The sequence below is a fragment of the Geotrypetes seraphini genome, chromosome 6 (genome assembly GCF_902459505.1).
Source record: "Geotrypetes seraphini chromosome 6, aGeoSer1.1, whole genome shotgun sequence".
In the NCBI taxonomy this organism is placed as follows: domain Eukaryota; kingdom Metazoa; phylum Chordata; class Amphibia; order Gymnophiona; family Dermophiidae; genus Geotrypetes; species Geotrypetes seraphini.
Window position 1 is genome coordinate 189,832,806 of NC_047089.1, and position 20,007 is coordinate 189,852,812.

The following is a 20,007-nucleotide window of genomic DNA, read 5'->3' on the forward strand; positions in this document are numbered from 1 at the left end:
AAACAATTTTAAAGGGACACTTTGGAGAGGACCCAATAAAGCAGTAATTCTTACCCTGACTGAGCGATCCTCCGCGTGCACCACTGACAGCTGCTTCAGCATCCCTGCTCTGATGAGGCTCGCCTCTGAACAGGCTCACCATAGCTGTAATAGAAGTGAATGGGCGAACCAGGCTTCTGCTGTCAGTTGCATACATGGAGGATCACTCAGTCAGGGTAAGTATTACTGCGTTTTTGGGTTCCTTTCCATAGTGTCCCTTTAATGAAGGTTTATTATTAGATCTTCTATATTAGTGATTGCAATTTTGGGACCTGCTTGACCCTTATTTTGCTCATCAGCTAGTGTTAGTGTTTGTGCGGCCCCAGACAAATTTTTTTCTTCCAATGCGGCCCAGGGAAGCCAAAAGGTTGGATACCCCTGGGCTAATGTTTGGCAACTAAAATTCAGTGCAAAGAAGTGCAGAGTGATGCACTTGGGAAGTAGAAATCCAAGGGAAACATATGTGCTAAGTGATGAGAAGCTGATTTGCATGGATAGGGAGGAGGGACCTTGGGATGATAGTGTCTGAGGATCTGAAGGCAACAAAACAGTGTGACAAGGCGGTGACTGTAGCCAGAAGGATGCTGGGCTATATAAAAAGAGACATAACCAGCAGAAGAAAGGAAATGTTGATGCCCCTGTACAGGTTGTTGGTGAGACCCTACCTGGAATACTGGATTCAGTTTTGGAGGCCCTATCTGGCAGAGGATGTAAAGCAGTCCAGAGAAAAGTAACAAAAATTGAATGGGTGTTTCTCCAAAAGACATACAAGAAGAGATTGGAAGGCCTGAATATGTATACATTAGAGAAGAGGAGGGACAGGAGATATGATACAGATGTTTAAATACTTGAAAGGTATTAACATAGAAGCAAATCTTTTTGCTGAGAAAGGAAAATGATAAAACTAGAAGGAATAATTTTAGAAACTTATTTTTCATGGAGAGAATGGTGGAGGAAATGAAAACAGTGATGGAATTTTAAAAAAGCAGGGATGAACACAGAGGCCCTCTAATTAGAAAATAGGCCAAGCACAGAAAATGTACACTAACATGGGAGAGGACATTAGATGCATGCACATGTAGGTTTGTAATAGTGATAACTATTGTCTTGTGCCAATACCCCTATTTATCTACAGAGTAGAATTCTAGCCTATGCCCATGCAGTCTAACATGAGCTAATAACCATTTGTCAACAGTTTAACACTTTAGTTTTTATTCAGCACACTTCTCAATTCTGGTTGTATTTTTTTTTTGAAGGGGGGGTCCCATGCTTTTTATAGAACTAGAAAATTACTGTGGGTTTTTATGTTCTCAGTAAAAGGAAGAAGAAAAAAATAAGCATGAAAAACTAATTAATGCTTCCACAGAAGAATGAATTAATCGTTTACTCCTTATCAAACCTTGCATTTCAGTCCCAGCGTTGTGCTTGGTCCTCTTGTCTTCTATGCACTTTTCTGCATCTGTGCAGAATTGCTAACAGCTTCATTATCATGGATTTAAACATGCTGTGTGCTCTCTACCTGAGGCTTTGCAAACAGCTTGAGCAGAAAATTTTTCTGCATAAGACATACACAAAAGCTGAGCTAGCCTGTATGAAAGTCTAGCACACTTTACTGCATAAGCCCCTCTGTTATGGTAAATAGTTCTATGTATAGAAGGAGAAGACAAATATCGGATGTTTTATCTATCTGTTTACTTGTCTATATAAATAGTTATTTGTAAAAATGTATTGGGATATAATTAATGTATTTATAAACAAGTGAAAGTACCTAGGAATCTCTACTGGAATATACAGGTTAAGAATGAGTTCTGTTTTTTAAACCGTTCTTAAGTTGAATTTGTATGTAACTCGGATCCTGTACAGTACACAGTCTATAAAAACATTAAAGAACATTAAAGAAACAGTCCTCAAAATAAAGTCCTGTAGTTTAAATAGAAAGAAGATAGGAGGTTTACACTTATTTTTGTTCTTCATCAGTCCCACTGTTCCCTCTCCACCACCACATCCAATATTTCTCCCTCTCATCTCTCTTCCCCATGTATCTGTACCTTATGCCTATCCCACCACCATGTCCAGAATTTCTTTCTCCCTCCCTATGCCCAACAATTCACCTACTTTCTTCATTTCCCCATGTCCACCATCTCTCTTTTCTCTCTCACTCAGACACCTATGCCCAACAATTCTCCCTTTCTATTCCCTCTCCACCTCAGCATCTTTTTCCCTCACTTCCTCCATTCTTCCATCCTATGTCCCAAATTCATGCTCCCCTCTCTCACTCCATTCTTTGTCCCATATTCATGCTCCCTCCCTCCTTTCTTCCATCCTTTGTCCAAAGTTTGTGTCCCCTGCCTTCCTTCTGTGTCACTGCTTCTCCCTTACTGTGCCAATGCAGTCCCTCTTCCTCCCTTCCTGTCCCTACGTGACCCTCCCCCTCTCCCTTTCATGTCCCAATGCACCCCTCGTCGTCTCCCTCTGTTCCGCATCCCAAATTCATGCCACCTGCATTTACTTCTTGCGGGCTCCCTCCTCCTGGCCACACTTCTGTTTTCAAAGCCACAAGTGGCGACTCCAGCATGTAGTCCCCTGGTCTTGCAAAGCCTCGATCAGTGGCTCATGCATGCGGCCTGCCTTCTGACGCAGATATCAGAGGTAAGGCTTCTGGGTCAGTGGACCCTATGCACGAGCCACCAATTGCGGCTTTGCAAGACCAGGAGACCATGTGCTGGAGCTACCGCTTGCAGCTTTGACAATAGATGTGCAACTGGTTGGAGGAAGCCGGCAAGAAGGGGTTTGTTGGAACACAGAATGGAGGAGGTGAGTCACGTTGGGATAGGAAGGGTGGAAGAAGGAGTACCCCAGTTCGTAAGTACGAGTTCGACATAAGTTAAGTGTTCTTAAGCTGGGGACTGCCTATGCTCTAAATTATCACAGATATGTTTGAAGTAATTCACAATGCAAAACTGGCAGCTTAAATGTAAAAAGTAATAACAATAAAATGAAAAAGTACCAAGTACTGAAACAACTATCTAAAAAACACAACAAAAAAAATTAGACATATGAAAATTAGCTGGTTTGTTGTCAAGCCATTTAACTAGAAAAAGGTTTCCCAAATGTATCTTGGTGACCTCTCAGCCTGTTGTTTTTTTTTAATATTTCCACTGTTAATATATATGAGATAAATCTACATACTTTGGAAAACTTTTTTAAAATTTGTTTCCATTGTATATAAATTTATCATACATATTCATTGTGGGTATCTTGCATGCTTAACTGGCTGTGGGATCACCAGGACATGTTTGGGGAACCCTGGGCTTAGAAGGTCTGTGAATTGGCTGACTGGATTGTTGGAAAGTCTGTTGATCACAGATTTGAATTTTGGCAGGAAATTTTAAATTCTGGTGGAAAAGTCTGTTGGTCATATTTTTAAATTCTGTCAGAATAGAGGCTGGAAACTTTGTGATAGAGGGAGAAGCCATTTGTCCTCGGCCCCAGTCCTTTTTGTGCTAAATTTCTTTTGGATGAATGGTTGTCATTCTTTGTTTATGGAGAGCCCTTTATCTCCATTGAAGTTATTTGGTATCTTGCTATCTCTGTTGCCTCTGAATCCTCTCGACCACCATTGGTCTTCTTTCTCCAGGACTTTTGTGTTCTCAAATCTAATTGTATGACTAGTTTCCTTGTCATGAAGGGCTACAGCTGATTTTTCTGTGTTGCATAGCTTGTGGTGTCTCTTGTGCTCTTTCAGCCTTTCCTCTATGGTGCATTCAGTTTCACCAACATAAGTTTGGCCACAACTGCATGGGATTTTGTACACTCCAGGGGTTTGGAGCAGAGGTAACTGGTCTTTCACATGTGTAAGTGTGGATGTAAGTTTCCCACCACAATTCAAATTTGTGTACCAATGAACTTTCCCATCAGAATTGAGAAATTCAAATCTATGACCAATGGACTTTCCCTTCACAATTCAAATTCATGACCAATGAACTTTTCTGCCTCAATCACCTCAAACCCCAGTCAATTATGTTAGAGGACCCACTATATACAGTCAAACCTTGGTTTGCGAGCATAATTCGTTCCAGAAGCATGCTTGTAATCCAAAGCACTCATATATCAAAGCGAATTTCCCCATAGGAAATAATGGAAACTCAGACAATTCGTTCTACAACCCAAAAACTTTAAAACAAAATACTATAAATATTTGTATTGCAAGACCTTGCTCGTTTAGAAGTCACTACACTCCCACAGCGTCAGAGAGAGAAGAACCATCGGCTTTGGTTACTATTTTTATTTAGATACATCTAAAAACATAATTGTTTTTTAAAACAACACACATTTTTTAAATTTAAAGACAGACTAAGTAGAGTCTAATTTTACAGTGAGAGAGGGCAGAGTCTCAGCGGCAAAAACTGGGACTTAACTGTTCATTTTTTTTTTTTTTCTACCGTGTTTCCCCGATGATCGAGGCAGGCCATACAATAACGACCGGCCCCCCTTTTTAGGCCCCAAATGTAAATAAGGCCTACCCCCCCGCAAATAAGCCACCCACCGACTTACCTGCAGCTTACCCGAACTCTGGAGGTGGTACGGTGGGTGACCTCCGTTATGGTTCCCTGGCCACCCCCGACACGATCGGGGCAAGAGGGAGCCTCAAGCCCTCTTGCCGCCCCGGACTCCCCGACACGATCGGGGCAAGAGGGAGCCCAAGCCCTCTTGCCCCCCCGACTCCCCGACCCGATCGGGCAACGAGGGAGCTCCAAGCCCTCTTGCCCCCCCCCCCGAATACACGACACGATCGGGGCAAGAGGGAGCCTCAAGCCCTCTTGCCCCCTCCGACTCCCCCCCGGCACACGATGGGCGCCAAGCCCTCTTGCACACCCGACACGATAGGGGCAAGAGGAGCCACCAGCCCTCTTGCACCGCCGATTCCCCACACTCCCCAACAATATCGGGCCAGGAGGGAGCCCAAGTCCTCCTGGCCACGGCGACCCCCTAACCCCACCCTGCACTACATTACGGGCCGGAGGGATCCCCGGCCCTCCTGCCCCTCGCCGCAAACCCCCCCCCCCCCCAACGACCGCCCCCCCCAAGAACCTCCGACCGCCCCCCAGCCGACCCGCGACCCCCTGGCCGACCCCCACGACACCCCCAACCCCCTTCCCCGTACCTTTCTGTAGTTGGCCGGACAGACGGGAGCCAAACCCGCCTGTCCGGCAGGCAGCCAACGACGGAATGAGGCCGGATTGGCCCATCCGTCCCAAAGCTCCGCCTACTGGTGGGGCCTAAGGCGCCTGGGCCAATCAGAATAGGCCCGGGAGCCTTAGGTCCCTCCTGGGGGCAGGGCCTGAGGCACATGGTCGGGTTGGGCCCATGTGCCTCAGGCCCTGCCCCCAGGAGGGACCTAAGGCTCCCGGGCCTATTCTGATTGGCCCAGGCGCCTTAGGCCCCACCAGTAGGCGGAGCTTTGGGACGGATGGGCCAATCCGGCCTCATTCCGTCGTTGGCTGCCTGCCGGACAGGCGGGTTTGGCTCCCGTCTGTCCGGCCAACTACAGAAAGGTACGGGGAAGGGGGTTGGGGGTGTCGTGGGGGTCGGCCAGGGGGGTCGCGGGTCGGCTGGGGGGGCGGTCGGAGGTTCTTGGGGGGGGGGCGGGTGGTTGGGGGGGGGGGGGGTTTGCGTCGAGGGCAGGAGGGCCGGGGATCCCTCCTGCCCGTAATGTAGTGCAGGGTGGGGTTAGGGGGTCGCCGTGGCCAGGAGGACTTGGGCTCCCTCCTGGCCCGATATTGTCGGGGAGTTGGGGAATCGGCGGGGCAAGAGGGCTTGGGCTCCCTTTTTGCCCCGATCGTGTCGGGGAGTCGGGCGGGGGCAAGAGGGAGCCAGGGGAGAGGGAGAGCGCAGTGCGCCTGCGCGGAAGGATGCAGCTCGGGCGACTTCGTTGTGTGAAACGAAGTTCGTTGTAGGGAGCAAGACATAAAGTTCGTTGTGCGCAGCGTTCGCTGTGCGAGGCGTTCGTTATGCGAGGCACCACTGTATATATATATATATATATATATATGTACAGTGGTACCTCGGTTTACGAGTGCACCGGTTTGCGAGTGTTTTGCAAGACAAGCAAAAACATTTGCAAATTCGGTGCCTCGGAAACCGAGCATGCCTCAATTTGCGAGCGGCACCCCCCACAATCCGGCACCCTCCCGCCGCGATTGGGCACTCCCTGCCGCTTCTTACTGTCATCTGGGTACCGGCACCGGCATGTCCTGTGCGTTGGTGCCGGTGCCTGAAGATCGGCCTCCTCTTCTTGCTGGGCCTTGAGCATCTGCACATGCTCAAGGCCTCCGAGTTCATGAACTCGCAGGCCTTGAGCATGCGCAGATGCTCAAGGCCCAGCAAGAAGAGGAGGCCGATCTTCGGGCACCGGCACCAACGCACAGGACATGCCGGTGCCGGTACCCAGATGACAGTAAGAAGCGGCGGGGGGGGGGGGGGTTGCCGGATCGCAGCAGGGGCCTTCGGGGGGAGCAATGCCGGTGCTCGTGGGGGGGGAGGGGGGATAGAGCAGCGCCGCTGGCCTCGGGGGGTGGGAACGTATCAAAGCGAGTTTCCATTATTTTCTATGGGGAAACTCGCTTTGATAAACGAGCAATTTGGATTACGAGCATGCTCCTGGAACGGATTATGCTCATAATCCAAGGTACCTCACAGCTACATTGTTTCACAGGGAATCAATGTAACCGAGGACACCTTCCTACCTGTTTAGCCTAAACAAAAGCCTTGAGGCCATATCCTCAACAATTTAGAACCTCTTAAGCATATTCCCTAACATTCCTATAATCCAATAGACATCCAAATAATGTATCATTATTATTAATATGTCTTCCTTTATGCAGGGCATTAATTAGCAGATTGCCCTCAATCAATCCATAGCTTTTTTTTCCATAACGAAATTCACAGGTTCCTGATCATAATGCACAGGATGTGAGTTTCTTTTAATTAAAAAGAAGCTCTGGAATGTGGGGGCATAAAATGAAGGAGAAAGTGGATAAAATCAGAAGTAACCTGATGAAATAAGAAAGGGTGGTGGAATGGCCTTCTGGTGGAAGTGGTAGAGATGAAAATTGTATCTGAATTCAAGAATTATTGAGACCAGATCAGGGAGAGGAAGGAATAAATAGATGGCATGGATAGGCTATATTGTCTTTATCTGCCTCCATTTTTCTCTGTTTCATCCTCACTGAGCAACACTACCATGCATCTAACCTTGGAAACCCAAGGAATTTCTGTTTGTCCAATTCTGGGGACATTGCTTTTATTTTTTACCAGTACAAGAGCTATCTATCGGATGCAATGTTTTTGCTTTTACAAGCTTAGATTTTCAGTTGGTCTTCCCTACTTTTTAAGTGGGAGCTTTTATGGGTCTAAATGAGCTGAAGGAGAGCCACTAAATATCTTCCAATGTGAGGCCTCAACACTTCTGATTAGTGTTTGTCAATAAAATCCATCCAACCAACCTGTTTTCAAACTTTTCATTGGTTGTATCCGCAAGGAGATTAGCATTTCCAAATACATTCTCTGTCCATCCACTCCCCCCTGTCTTCTGTGAGCGTGGGTAGAGAGACAAATCATAGCAGAATAAAGTCAGAACAATGTTAAGGGCTGCCCGAGAGAGCTCCCCAGAAGCTGCCTCTGACCCCCAGGCCCTACACTGAAAAACATTGGTCTGTTTAGAATTTTAGATAGAGTGAATTGAAGCAATTTATGTTAGACTACTGACTTTCGATGACCTCTGACGCAGGCATACTAACAAAAAACAATCCGTGTCAAGTCTGTAATAAAGTCTGCTTCCTATATCCCTTCTTGAGGTCCACTGTGCTTGTTTAGATGTGTTCCAAAATGATGTAGTATTCTTTCATGCAATTCGCAATGACGTATAACCTATTTTAAGCCATATACAGTAGAATGAAGAAGCTTAAGATATATTTTTAGAAGAAAAAGAGAAAATAGAAACAATTATATATCCAGCAGGCTTCAATAATAGTATTAGCAAAGTGTTTTTCATTTCATGAAAAGCTCAGGGATGAGAGCTAATAAGAAATGTGAGAAAATAGTTTCCTGGCAAAGGTGGTATACTTCTGGAACAAAGTTTCTGTGTTACAAGCAACGATGAGATAGAATTCAAACATTCTTGCAAGGGACAGAGAGGGAGAGGAAAAACCACAGGTCAGGTAATGCCTGTGATAGTGCACAAATGAATACACTGAGTGACCCAAGTGCACATTTTGCCTGCCTCCACATCTGTTATGTTTCTGTGTGTGAATGATGTGGAAATTTTTGCCTGACGGGGGGAGGGGTGAGGGGAGTATATCAATCAGAAAGGGTCCTAATTTTTCTATTCTTTTCTGATTTTTTTTTTTTTAAATCATCATTACTAGAACAAATTATTGAGAAGGATGAAGGGCCCTACTATACTCACCTAGGATCTGGACCAACTGTGGCAGCTATCAGGGAACTCATGGAGGAAAGGTAAGTCAGGGCAACCTCAGGAAATGAGCTGGAAAATCACCATATTATAAATCTGAAAAATTGCTTGCACAGGGGCCCCAGTCCTCTTTGATAGAATTATTGGTAGATAGGATGATAGGCCATGATGCTTGTTCTTCCACTTGTCTAGTCAAGCTTTCGCAAGCTCTTGTAAATTTCCAGTGGTGCCTATTCTTCCTTCAGCACCTCCTGGAGGTCCATTGTTCAGTCTGCTAACAAAACATGAAGAAAATAGATTTTTTTTTTTTAAATGCCAGTATTTTTCTTAAATTACTCACCTGGTCTCCAGTTTGGAAATCATTTAACAGGATTATTTTCATTGATAGGGCTGCAGATTGTCAGTTTTATTGTATGCATCCTTGATTTGACTGTCTTAATGTATTCCTAATCATCTCTTCATCTGCAGCCACATGGGATCTATTGGGTTCTTAGATAATTTTGCCACATACCTTGCACTTCACTTCTGTTTTCCATACTGAGCATCTTTATTTTGGCTGGATAACCAACCCTTTGTAGGTTTGACATTCTGTTTCAGTATGGCCTCTATCATCAGTGTTTCATCCCTGTAGCTGGTGGTACTTCTGTCACTTTATAGGGACCTGGTTTATAGGGTCCCCAACTTGTTTTGTTTATCACCAGTGGTTAGTTGTATTGGCAGAATATGTTTGTGCATTAAGTGTGACTTAGATGAACAGGAGGCAATTAATTCCTCCTTCCCCCCCAATATTCACATATGATTAATGCTACTTTCCTCCAACACATGGGTTCTCTGGACACACTAAGCCCATCGGGTTTTCCAGGATACCCACAATAAATTTGCACAAGAGAGATTTGCATACAGTGGATGCACTGCATACAAATTTACTCATGCATATTCTTTGTGGATATCTTGAAAAGCAGACTGGCTTGATGTGTCCTGATGACTGCGTTGAAAACCCCTGCTCTAACATCTATATTTGCATTCCCCCACCCCTCACTCATTTGAAGTATGAAAGTAAATAGATGAATTCCTTTACAATCCAGTTATTCCAACCATTTTTAATACACACCATAAAAACAGAAGTGCGAGGCATCACAGGGTAGATTTAAGATGTATATGTATGACACGCACATTTAGACAAGAGGAGGGAAGGGCTGCCCTCCCTAGGCTTAGGTTTTACACAGTTAGGCACATCATGTATTATTATTATTATTAGGCACATCACAATATTATTAACTTATATAATGCTATAAAGTGCACATAGTGCTAGCAGTGTTGTATAGTACCTATGGTTCCATCAGTAAGTGAAAAACCAAGAAATGTCCCATTCTTTCTCTTTCAGGGAATTCTGTGACTGTACAGAAGAGAGTTTCTGTTTTGCACACACACAGCACTGTGATAGTACTAGAGATCAGGAAGGAGGTGATAACTGTGACTTTAGAGGGCAGAGTTTGTCTTGCTCACTTATACATCCACATAGTGCTAGGCCCAACAGTGGAAGGAATCAGCAGGAGGTGAAATTTATCACTGTATTTGAGAAAATTGCTGTTGCACATACCTGTGGAGGGACAATAATCAAAAGTGTGCCTAAGTCTTGAGGTTAGTCATTTTGTGCAAGATGTCCACAAACCCAGCAAAAAAAAATTTCCATTTTCAAAGCTGCCAAACGTCTATATTTTATTTTTGAAAATGAGCTGGGTAGGACATCTACCTTTTTTGTCCATTTTCAAAAATAAAAACATCCACGTAAAAAACGTACAAAAGCAAGTTTAGACATATCCACTTACTACTTTGTCTGATCGCAGCACAAGGAATTTAAAGCTGAGCCTATTTCAGGGATTCTTGGTGGCTTAGCTGATGGGGATTCCCCCTGCCAAGATCAGCTGAGATGCGGAGCCCTATACTTCCCCCATCCCCCAACATTCCTGGGCCCCCCTCCCACATTCTCAGAACCCCCCTGTCAGCATAGCTATCACCTTACACTCCCCTCCCGTACATTCGGAAGAGCAAACTGCAGGAGGGAAGCTCACTTCCTCTTGCCTACAGGGCCATGTGCTGCAAATGACGGGGCTTCCCCCTCCCAATTCATCTTGGGATGGAGTGGGAGGGGGCCAAAGGCCCTGATTGGCTCAAAATGGCAGGAATCCCCCGAAACTGGCTCAGTTGATAGGATTCCTCTGCCCTGATCAGCTGAAGGGGAGCCTATGTTTTTTGTTGTTTTTTTGGGGGGGGTGCTCTTTGGGTGGTGGGAGGGGGTCATGACTACTAGGGGAGTGAAGAGGTGGGGTCTTTCCTTAAATCCTTCATTGATCTTCTTGTCCATTTGGGCATCTTTGTGGAACTCTAACAGGTCTAACTGCTGGCGTCTTAAGTTCCCTCTAGGAAAGCTTTGATTATGGCTGGGGTATGTCTAGGTTGAAGGCCACCCGATTCCCGCCCACAACACACCTCCTAACATGCCCCTTTGCTCTCTAGACACACATCAGCTTAGAAGTGCTGCTGCATGTCCAGAAAGTTGGTTTTGATTATCGGCACTTGGATGTCCCTGCTATTAGGACATCCAAGTACTGACTTAGGCTGGTTTTTGGACGTTTTAAAAGTTTTGATTATGAGCCCCATAGTGTATGGGAGATAAACGTGCCTATGGTGAAGATTATATAGGCAGATCTACACATTGGGAATATTTCATTTTGTTTGACTGATGCTTTTTACCTTATCTTGTCATTGCAAAACACAGGTTCCCCAACCTGTCATTAGGTTTTCAGGGATTCTCCATGATAGATTTAAAGAACCACTGCTCCAAAATGGTGTTTCTCAAGCTATGGTATCTATATGTGAACCACAGGAACTGGGTACACAAGTGCTGGAGCTACAAACGACGGGAATAATCCTTTAGAATAAGTGCAGTCCTGCTGTGAACCCTCACCCCCACCAGCTCCCTTTGCATCAGTCTTGTGGCTCCATAGAGCAGCCAGTTAGATTGGACCAGAACATCTATCCAGGTGCAGAAGATGGAGCTGTTTTGTGCCTGCCTGAAGGCTCTGCTACTGCAGTCACTGCACCACCACCACCACCATAGTGACATCTCCTTTGCTGAAGCTGCTGCTGATACGATAAATGTCTGATGAGAAATGGGGATCAATACAGTAAAGGGCACTCAGGCTTTGCGTAGCTTCAGCTCACCATATTATGGGTGTAGAATAAAGGGGTTTTGTACACATGCCAACCCTGCCCAAAAAGCCTTGATTACACAGCCTATTTAGAATCAATACAAAGTCTAATAGGGTCAGGTTTCTAAAATGACTCCAGCCAGACTCTGCTAAATAAAGGCAAAAATTCTAATTATTTTGCAAGCTGACCCTACATAGTGCATCCCAGTATGTGTATCTGTGTTCTTTCTTTATTTCAGATTTAAGCACCCACCTTACTCAAGTTACAAGTAAAGTTGCAGAAAAATTATTTTTTTGAGAGAGAAGGGGGAAGCTGCCACAAATATTCCTCCTGCTAAGAATTATCTCCCAAATCAGGGCTTCCTTTTCTCTCTAACAGTATGGTAAAAAAAAGTGTGGTGTATCATAGTAGTTAGGGTACTTGGAAATATGTGTTACTTAAAAATCTCTTAACACACTGATCTATAACAGTCAGGCAGGAGAGGATAGTAACTGTATGAGAAAGTTTATTTTACACACAGTACTTTGACCGCCTAGGGAGATCAGGCAAGCTCCTCCACTGATAATTATGGCCCCTAGCATAATCAAGTACACCAACCTTGGTGTGCATTTTTCACTCATGTTCCCTAGCATACATTTTACTTCATGGAATTTACTCACATATTTAATACTTTAAGTTGAATTCACTTGCTATGTGAGTGCATGGAAAAGAGTTGCATATGGAATTAGTTCAGTGTAGTAAAGTGCGCTCAACTTAAAGCACTTTTTTTTAACTTTGCTCATTATGCTAATTTTTAACTCTGGCCTCAAAGGTGAAATAAAGTTTTTAACTTCCATTTATTTAAATAGAAACAAATGGAAATTAAAATATTAAGAATAAAAACATACACACACTCTGAGCCTTGGGCTTCCCACATTGAAAAACCCTAGAAAGCAGCTCCTCGATTAGACTGTTGGTCCAAAGACCCAAGCCTAGTACCCCTCAGTCAGAAAGGCTCTGACTCAAAACCCTGAGGTGTTCCTGACATTGCAGCTTCTGGCCCACTAAGTATTCCTCTCAGCTAGGGCTCCATTCCAGAGTGAGCAACACTACATCCGCTTTCCAAAAAGTTAAGGCGATGAGTTCCAGCAAATACCAGCTAGACTATTGTAACATACTCTCTTTAGGCTGCGGAACAGATATACGCAAAAAATTATAAACTTTCCAGAACCTAGCAGCAATGCAAATATTTTCAGCAACAAGATATAAGAAAATAACACAGCTATATCCCTTAAATTGCACTGGTTTCCCAGCAAAGTAAGCTGCATCTTTAAACTATCAATTCACCCAAGTGCGCACAAAATATTCCCATTTTATGTGCTCACAATATATGCTTATAATATCTTCAGCATTTAATTATCATGACCAGAGCCTTTATACAGTTAAAATTTTAACTTGCTAAACTTGCGCAAGCTGGAAGGCATGAAATGGCTTTGGGAGAACCCTTTTTTGTTTTTTAATTCTTTATTTATACATTTTCAATCATTTGACAATAAAACAGTCAAAAAGCAAATAATACAAAGGTAACAGAAAAAAATCTATTTAGTAGGGATTAATTATCCTTACTTCTCATTATTAAAAGGAAAATAAAGTCCAATCCTAAGTATATATTAGTCCTCAATAAGTGGAGACAGAGCTGATAGATTAGGCTGAAGTCATCAATTCCAAATAAGAAAAGGGGAAAATAAAGATGTAGCTTGACAGCCCCAAAACAGACTTCTCAAAATGGTTTTACTTGATCACACTTCTCATACAAGAGGAACTCTGAAGTGATACAGCTATGTTAGTGAAACACGTCGGATTCAGCCTCCCCAGACCATGCAGTACAACAGTTCTAAAATAAGTACAACAGGTTTTTTGAAGCATAAAAAAATCTTTGTTAAAATTGCTAAAAAAAAGTATTAATTTCAAGATAACTATAAACAACATAAAGTTAATATCATTAAATAATTTTTTGACCAGTGAGGAAATATCCACATAATTCTACCCGCTTTCATAAATAATTGGGCGGGGAGTGGTGGCGCTAAGGTCATAATTAAATGCTGAAGATATTATAAACATATATTGTGAGCACATAAAGTGTGCATATTTTGTGTGCACTTGAATGAATTGAAAGCTTGATGACTTATGAGTGAGTTACCCAAGTATATATATATATATATATATATATATATATATATATATATATATAGTCATAAGATAGCTAGTATTAATAAGTGGCATCTTTAAACTATGCACACTGATCTTCCTGATCCTACAAGACGAATCTCCTGAATATCTGGCAAACTTTGTAGAGCTACCACCAAATAAGAACTGCAACCTGATAAGCAACTACCTACGACTAAGATTTCCCAACACCAGAGGTATTAAATACAACACAATACACACAACAACCTTTCCCTACTTAGCAGTAAAATGATGGAATTCTCTCCCAATTCAGTTAATAACCGCACCCTCATACAATAACTTCCCAAAACACCTGAAAACCTACCTATTTACAAAATTCATTACACAAGCAAACTGACACCTTCAGAAGAGAAAAACATAGCTACTCAAGAAAGAACATACAATGAACACATTGTATAACACCATGCTCCCCCATATCGTGACGCCCAATTCCCCACATAAGATTGTATCCCTATGTATGCACTCAGTGTTAAAATGTAATTCTTGAATACACTGAATATTATAATGTAACTCCTGGATATGACTGATTTCTTATTTATTGTAAATAACATAGAACTCCTCAAGGGGAATATTAGCCATCCACAAATACTAATGTAATATACTGAGAGGAGCAAGTCAATGTCATTCTGGAAAATGATGCACTGGGGTACAGAAGTGAGGGGATTGTTCCAGACCCTGGCTGGACTTCATCCATTTGGAAAGAATCATGGCTCCCAGGTGTCTTGAATGGCACCAGCCTGATTAAAAAGAGTTTCCAAGTGCACCTTGTTGTTACTTGTCTATATTATATCTTACAGTTTCGAAAAGGACATTCCTAAACACAGGCAAGTGAGAAGAACTGACCGATCCACTAGGCAGACTAGAGATCCTCCTGAGGTTGGGTTGGGGGGATATAGCACAGTGTGCTGGCATGGGCAGAGCTGTCAAGTTACCAGTTCCAGGAGGGAGACCTTTTCGTCAGTCCTGGCTTTCTGCCAACCTCATCTTGTTGCATTATGGAACTATTGTAGCACTGATTTCAATGGCTAGAATCATCAACTTAAAGTACTGCAATGCTTTGGGATGTAAGTTTAAAGCCAGGACAAGCCAAAAAGTCTCCCTCCTGGAATGGATAACTTGGCAACAATTTACTTTCAGCACAGTGTGTAACGCCTCTGATCTGCAGGTGGGAGCAGTTAATAAATGTGTGACTTGAGTTTGTTTTTGATATAGGCTGTAGGAGCAGCAGTGGCAGGGCGAATAGGGGAAGACAGATGCTGGACACCTGAGGCATTAGGAAAGGGGACCCTTGACCCCTGAGGGCAGTAGGAAATGGAAGGGTAACTGTTATATTATGGGAGAAGGGTAGAGCTTTGAGCCACCCCTGAGGAGATGGTACATGGCTGAAGGTTCACCTAGAGCAGGGGTGGGTAACCTCGATCCTTGAAGACAGCAAACCAGTCAGAATTTTAAGGATTCTTCAATTAATATGCATGAGATATATTTGTATTTAGGAGAGGCAGTGCATGCAAATAGATTTCATGTATATTTTTTGAGGAAATCTTGAAAACTTGACTGGGTTGCAGTCCTCATGGATCAGATGTTTCTCACCCTGGCCTAGGGCATCTAATACTTTGGGCTGGGCGTGAACACTAGTGGTAAATCTGAGAGATTAGGATTATTTAAGAGCAAGAATCACTTCTGCCATTGTTTCTCCCTGCTCTTTTAAACTTCCAGCTCAACTGAAACCATGACTGGAATATGGCACTAGTAAGTGGAGGTTTAGCTTAATGGGTAGAGCAGTGGACTTGAGGACCTCATTCAAATTACACCACAGCTTCATGTGATCTTTGGTTCTTAACTCTTTATTACCTCAGGTTCAGACTAAGATTGTGAGCTCTCCAGGACAGAAAAAATACCTACTAGATGTGAATGTACACTGGTTTGATAGTTTTTTAGGCTTGGCGACAGTATATAAGAAAAAAACTACCACAACTCATTCAAAACTAGCTTTTTCTCCCCAGTATAAAAAAAACTCTCAAAAAACATTTCTACTCGCAATACTACTGCTGAGAACATTCACTCTGGGAGTAGAAATGTACCAGCTTTTGGTTTCTTAAACACAGACTATATTTCTCAGGGGTTAAGATAGGGCACAGGAAACTGGTCCCACGCACTTCCTGAAGTATACCAGAAAACTTCCATTAGATCCTCTCTCAAGGCCCTTCCCTAGCTCTGCTTCTGTTTGGTTATTCTGATGGGTTGAGTCTAAGGAACCGTCCTCCCCAATGCTCATGCCAAAATGATCATCTAGAGAAGTAGCCCTCCTAGGTTTCATCCAGCATCCTCAAGAATTCAAGTCGAGCTGCAATATGAAGGTCATAAGTACTTCCCTCCAAAATTCACAGGGAAGGCCAACCAAAGTTTAAATAAATATGAGGGCTTATCCTTTATTTTATTACCTTATAACACAAATTAGAGCAGCACTGAAACATCCTCCTAGCACATCTAAAGGGAGCTTTATGGAGATCCTGCTGCACAGATTTATTGTGGATATTCTGAAAGCCCAATTGGCTATGAGATAACAGGTTAAGGTTTGAGAAGCCCGATACTAAAGGTACATTCAGGATCTAAAGAGAGCTACTGGCCCTTTCTTTTACCCAGCTAAAACACTTTCCAGCAGCTAGTGGAAATGACTGCTACTACTACAATTTATCATTTCTATAATGCTGATGGTCTCTGCTAAGGATATAAAAATCCTTGGTAGGCTGGAGAAGAAAATGTGACAGAAATACATTTTCAAGCGCATTCAGCAAAACGACAGCCATCTGATATAATGCATGGGGGAGGGGGAAGCGGGAAGAAATTCATGCTGCATGTCACAGTCTGTGCACCTTAAATACAATTTTAAATAGAGGGGGCTTCTGCAGATGTGACATTCACAGTCCCCCAGGATAAGTGGGTGAAGGAGGGGGTGGTTATGGTCATACTTAAGGGTGACACCTTGTGGCCATATTAAGGCCCATGCATGCAGAGTTCCAGAGGGAGCGTGGTGTTAAGTTTGCCAGTTAGGATGGGTCTGGGCTGCATTTTATAAACCCCCCTTTTACAAAACTGTAGCGTGTTTTTTTTAGCGCCGGCCATGGTGGTAACAGCTCCGACACTCATAGGTATTCTATGAACATCGGAGCTGTGACTATTGCGGCCAGCGCTTAAAACCACAGTATGGTTTTGTAAAAAGGTGAGAAAATGAGGTAGAATTTTGAATGAATACTTATTAGTGCCACATTACAGTAAAGTGGAGACACACAGCTGGACAGATGGCAAAAAACTCCCCAGGATTTTCAGTTATTTAACTCCAGCTGTCCTCAGAGCTCTAAGTGAGCTTAAGAAACTAGCATGTTACAGCTTAGGTATGACTATAGTATTAATGCCACCAAAGAAGAATCAAAGGGAAAAGAAATTCATAAGAATGTGCAAATCAATAGCAGAGACCTTTTTAGATGCATGAAATGATAAGCAAAACTAAGCCGAGAGGAAGAAAAGGGGCGAGTAACTGGCAAGTTAATCATTCAGTGCAAGTCAGCAGCACCATTACTTTGACACTTTCCTTCCAGTAAATTCTGCCTTTCAGCAGGAAGCGCCCCCTCCTCTGTCATGAATCATAGCAGGAGGAGAGGGCACCGTGATGTCACTGACTAGGCAATGCTGAGTAACAGGAGGATGATGTGCCCCTGCAAAGTGCATGCTGTGGGGGCAGCAAAAGAGCCGCCGCACACTGATAGCTTAATGTTCACTATGCAAACGTGATGACAGTGAAACAGGTTAAGAGAATGACAGCTTTTACTCATGGGATTTAGTCTAAAGTACTAATGTAACCACATGTCCTGTGGGTTGCAGGGTTCAGTCTAAGGTATTAACTATTCTTATGCATGCTCAGCCATTCACATCTACGAGGGGGTGCTGAAAAGTTCTCAGCCCAACCAACTTCCTAAATTCTGAGCATTATTTTGCCACTGTAGCTGAACGAGTTTTATGTTTTTGCAAGACAATGCACCTGCTCACAAGACTTGCAAAAAGGTGGGTGTTTTGATGCAGTCGGGGTTTCACTGCCTAGAAGACCATCCACCCTAGTCACCAGAGCTTGCTGCATCTGATTATTTTCTGTTTCCAAACATTAAAAGAGTTTGAAAGGGTGACAATTTTCAAGTGATTCGGAGGTGATTGCAGCAGCGGAGCAGTATTGTAGTGACCAAACATCAGAGTATTTTTAGAAGGGTTACAGAAACTTAAGACATGATATGCCAAGTGTGTTGAACTTAGGGGTGAATGTGTAAAATAACTTGTTTCACGGCTCCATGTCTTACGCTTCCTGGTTGGGATGAGAACCTTTCAGCACCATCTTGTAACCTTAACTTGTAAACCTGTTTTCACTTTATGTTAGTGGGCACAAGATACAAGAATACAGAACTGGGTTTCTTAGATAGGTGCAGAAGTCTTGCACTATACTGCAGGACTTTTAACCAGTTTTCCTGTATGAGAAACTCCATGTTCCATGAATGAGGGTAAGCCTGTTGTAGAGTTCACTCTTAGATGGGAGTTTGCTCCTCTAACAAACTACATATGTGAAATCTTTCCTCAGGTCAGCGCTGTCCAGCTGCTGTTTTTATAAACATAAAGGATATTAAGCCCCCCCTTGCACTAAATTTCTTTTCTCTTCATACTGCTGTAGGTTGAGGAGGATCTAGCTACAGTTTTAGGGGTCTAGCGCCAACCAATCACAGCAACAGAAGCCCTTGGTGACTGAAGTGAAAAGTGTCAGGATCTTTAAGGGACCATCTCCTGACCACAGTGAAAGCATTCTTGCTGCTATGCATATACACCAACATAAGAAAAACCCTCACACAACCTGCAACCTCTGTTTTACAGTGATCAGTATATTGCTGTTTTTAAACAAAAATGCCCGGAGTCAACAGATACTTTACATATTTGCCTAGCTGCCCCATCCCAGGATTTCTAACATCCCTATGCTGATGAATTATGGGACATGTAGCAATAATTTCAGTGGGCAGAGTAAGAGACTGGCTAACCTGGCAGCCCTAAGATTTAACAATCAAAGGTAACAGTTTTCACATAGAGGTAGGGTTACTATATGGCTCCAGAAAAAGGAGGACGGATTGAGACATCCAGGTTTTTCTTCCACTGAAAGCAAGGGAAGTAAGGAGGATAGATTGAGACATCTGGGTTTTACTTCCATTGAAAGCAAGGGAAGTAAGGAGGATAGATTGAGACATCCAGGTTTTTCTTCCACTGAAAGCAAGGGAAGTAAGGAGGATAGATTGAGACATCTGGGTTTTACTTCCATTGAAAGCAATGGAAGTAAAACCTGAATGTCTCAATCCATCCTCCTTTTTCTGGAGCCATATGGTAACCCTAGGTAGAGGTAAATATATCTGTTAAAAGAGAAAAGATCTTGTAGAATAAAGATTGGAGCTGCTGATTGTCCCCTAAGTTTGCTCACATGTTTACTGAAAACAATATTATGCCACATAGTTAGCATGCTCCTAATCCTTAAGGACTTATGTACCAATAAGTAGAATGTGTCTGCAGATGAAGCCACTACCCCACTCTAGAAACAAGACTTCATTTCTAAATGTGACTGTTCTAATTACACAATTCATAAAATTAGCATAGAGAGTAAAATGTTGAAGGGCAGCCATAAGTACTGAGCAAGACTAAGCAATTGCCTGGGGCAAGAAGGATCAGATATAGGCAAAGCAATAGATCCTGAGAGCCCAATGAACACAGAGAACCAGCTGTACATACTTTAACTTACAGGAAGGATTGGGCAGTTTTCAGATAGCCCATTTACCCAAGTAAATGAGAATTGGAAACTGTTCTCATTGTATATACATTCATATTATATATTCCCAAAGTTTTAAAGTATGATGTAGCTCTGCTTTTCTTTTAGCACTGGTAAGGGAGGATCTCATTTGTTGCATTTAATTATTAAATTCTGGAGGGGATATGACTGCCAAAAGCCAGTATCTTAATTTGGAGAGTTGCACATGCATAAG

At 43.1% G+C, this 20,007-nt stretch overlaps 1 protein-coding gene across 1 annotated transcript in view; it reads left to right on the plus strand.

Annotated features, from left to right (window-relative positions):
* TET3 (tet methylcytosine dioxygenase 3) overlaps positions 1–20,007 on the plus strand; it is a 360,566-nt gene that overhangs the window by 268,978 nt on the left and 71,581 nt on the right. Inside the window, 1 exon segment of the mRNA XM_033950022.1 lies at positions 8,466–8,556. Within this exon segment, the coding sequence (XP_033805913.1) occupies positions 8,466–8,556 (91 nt within the window).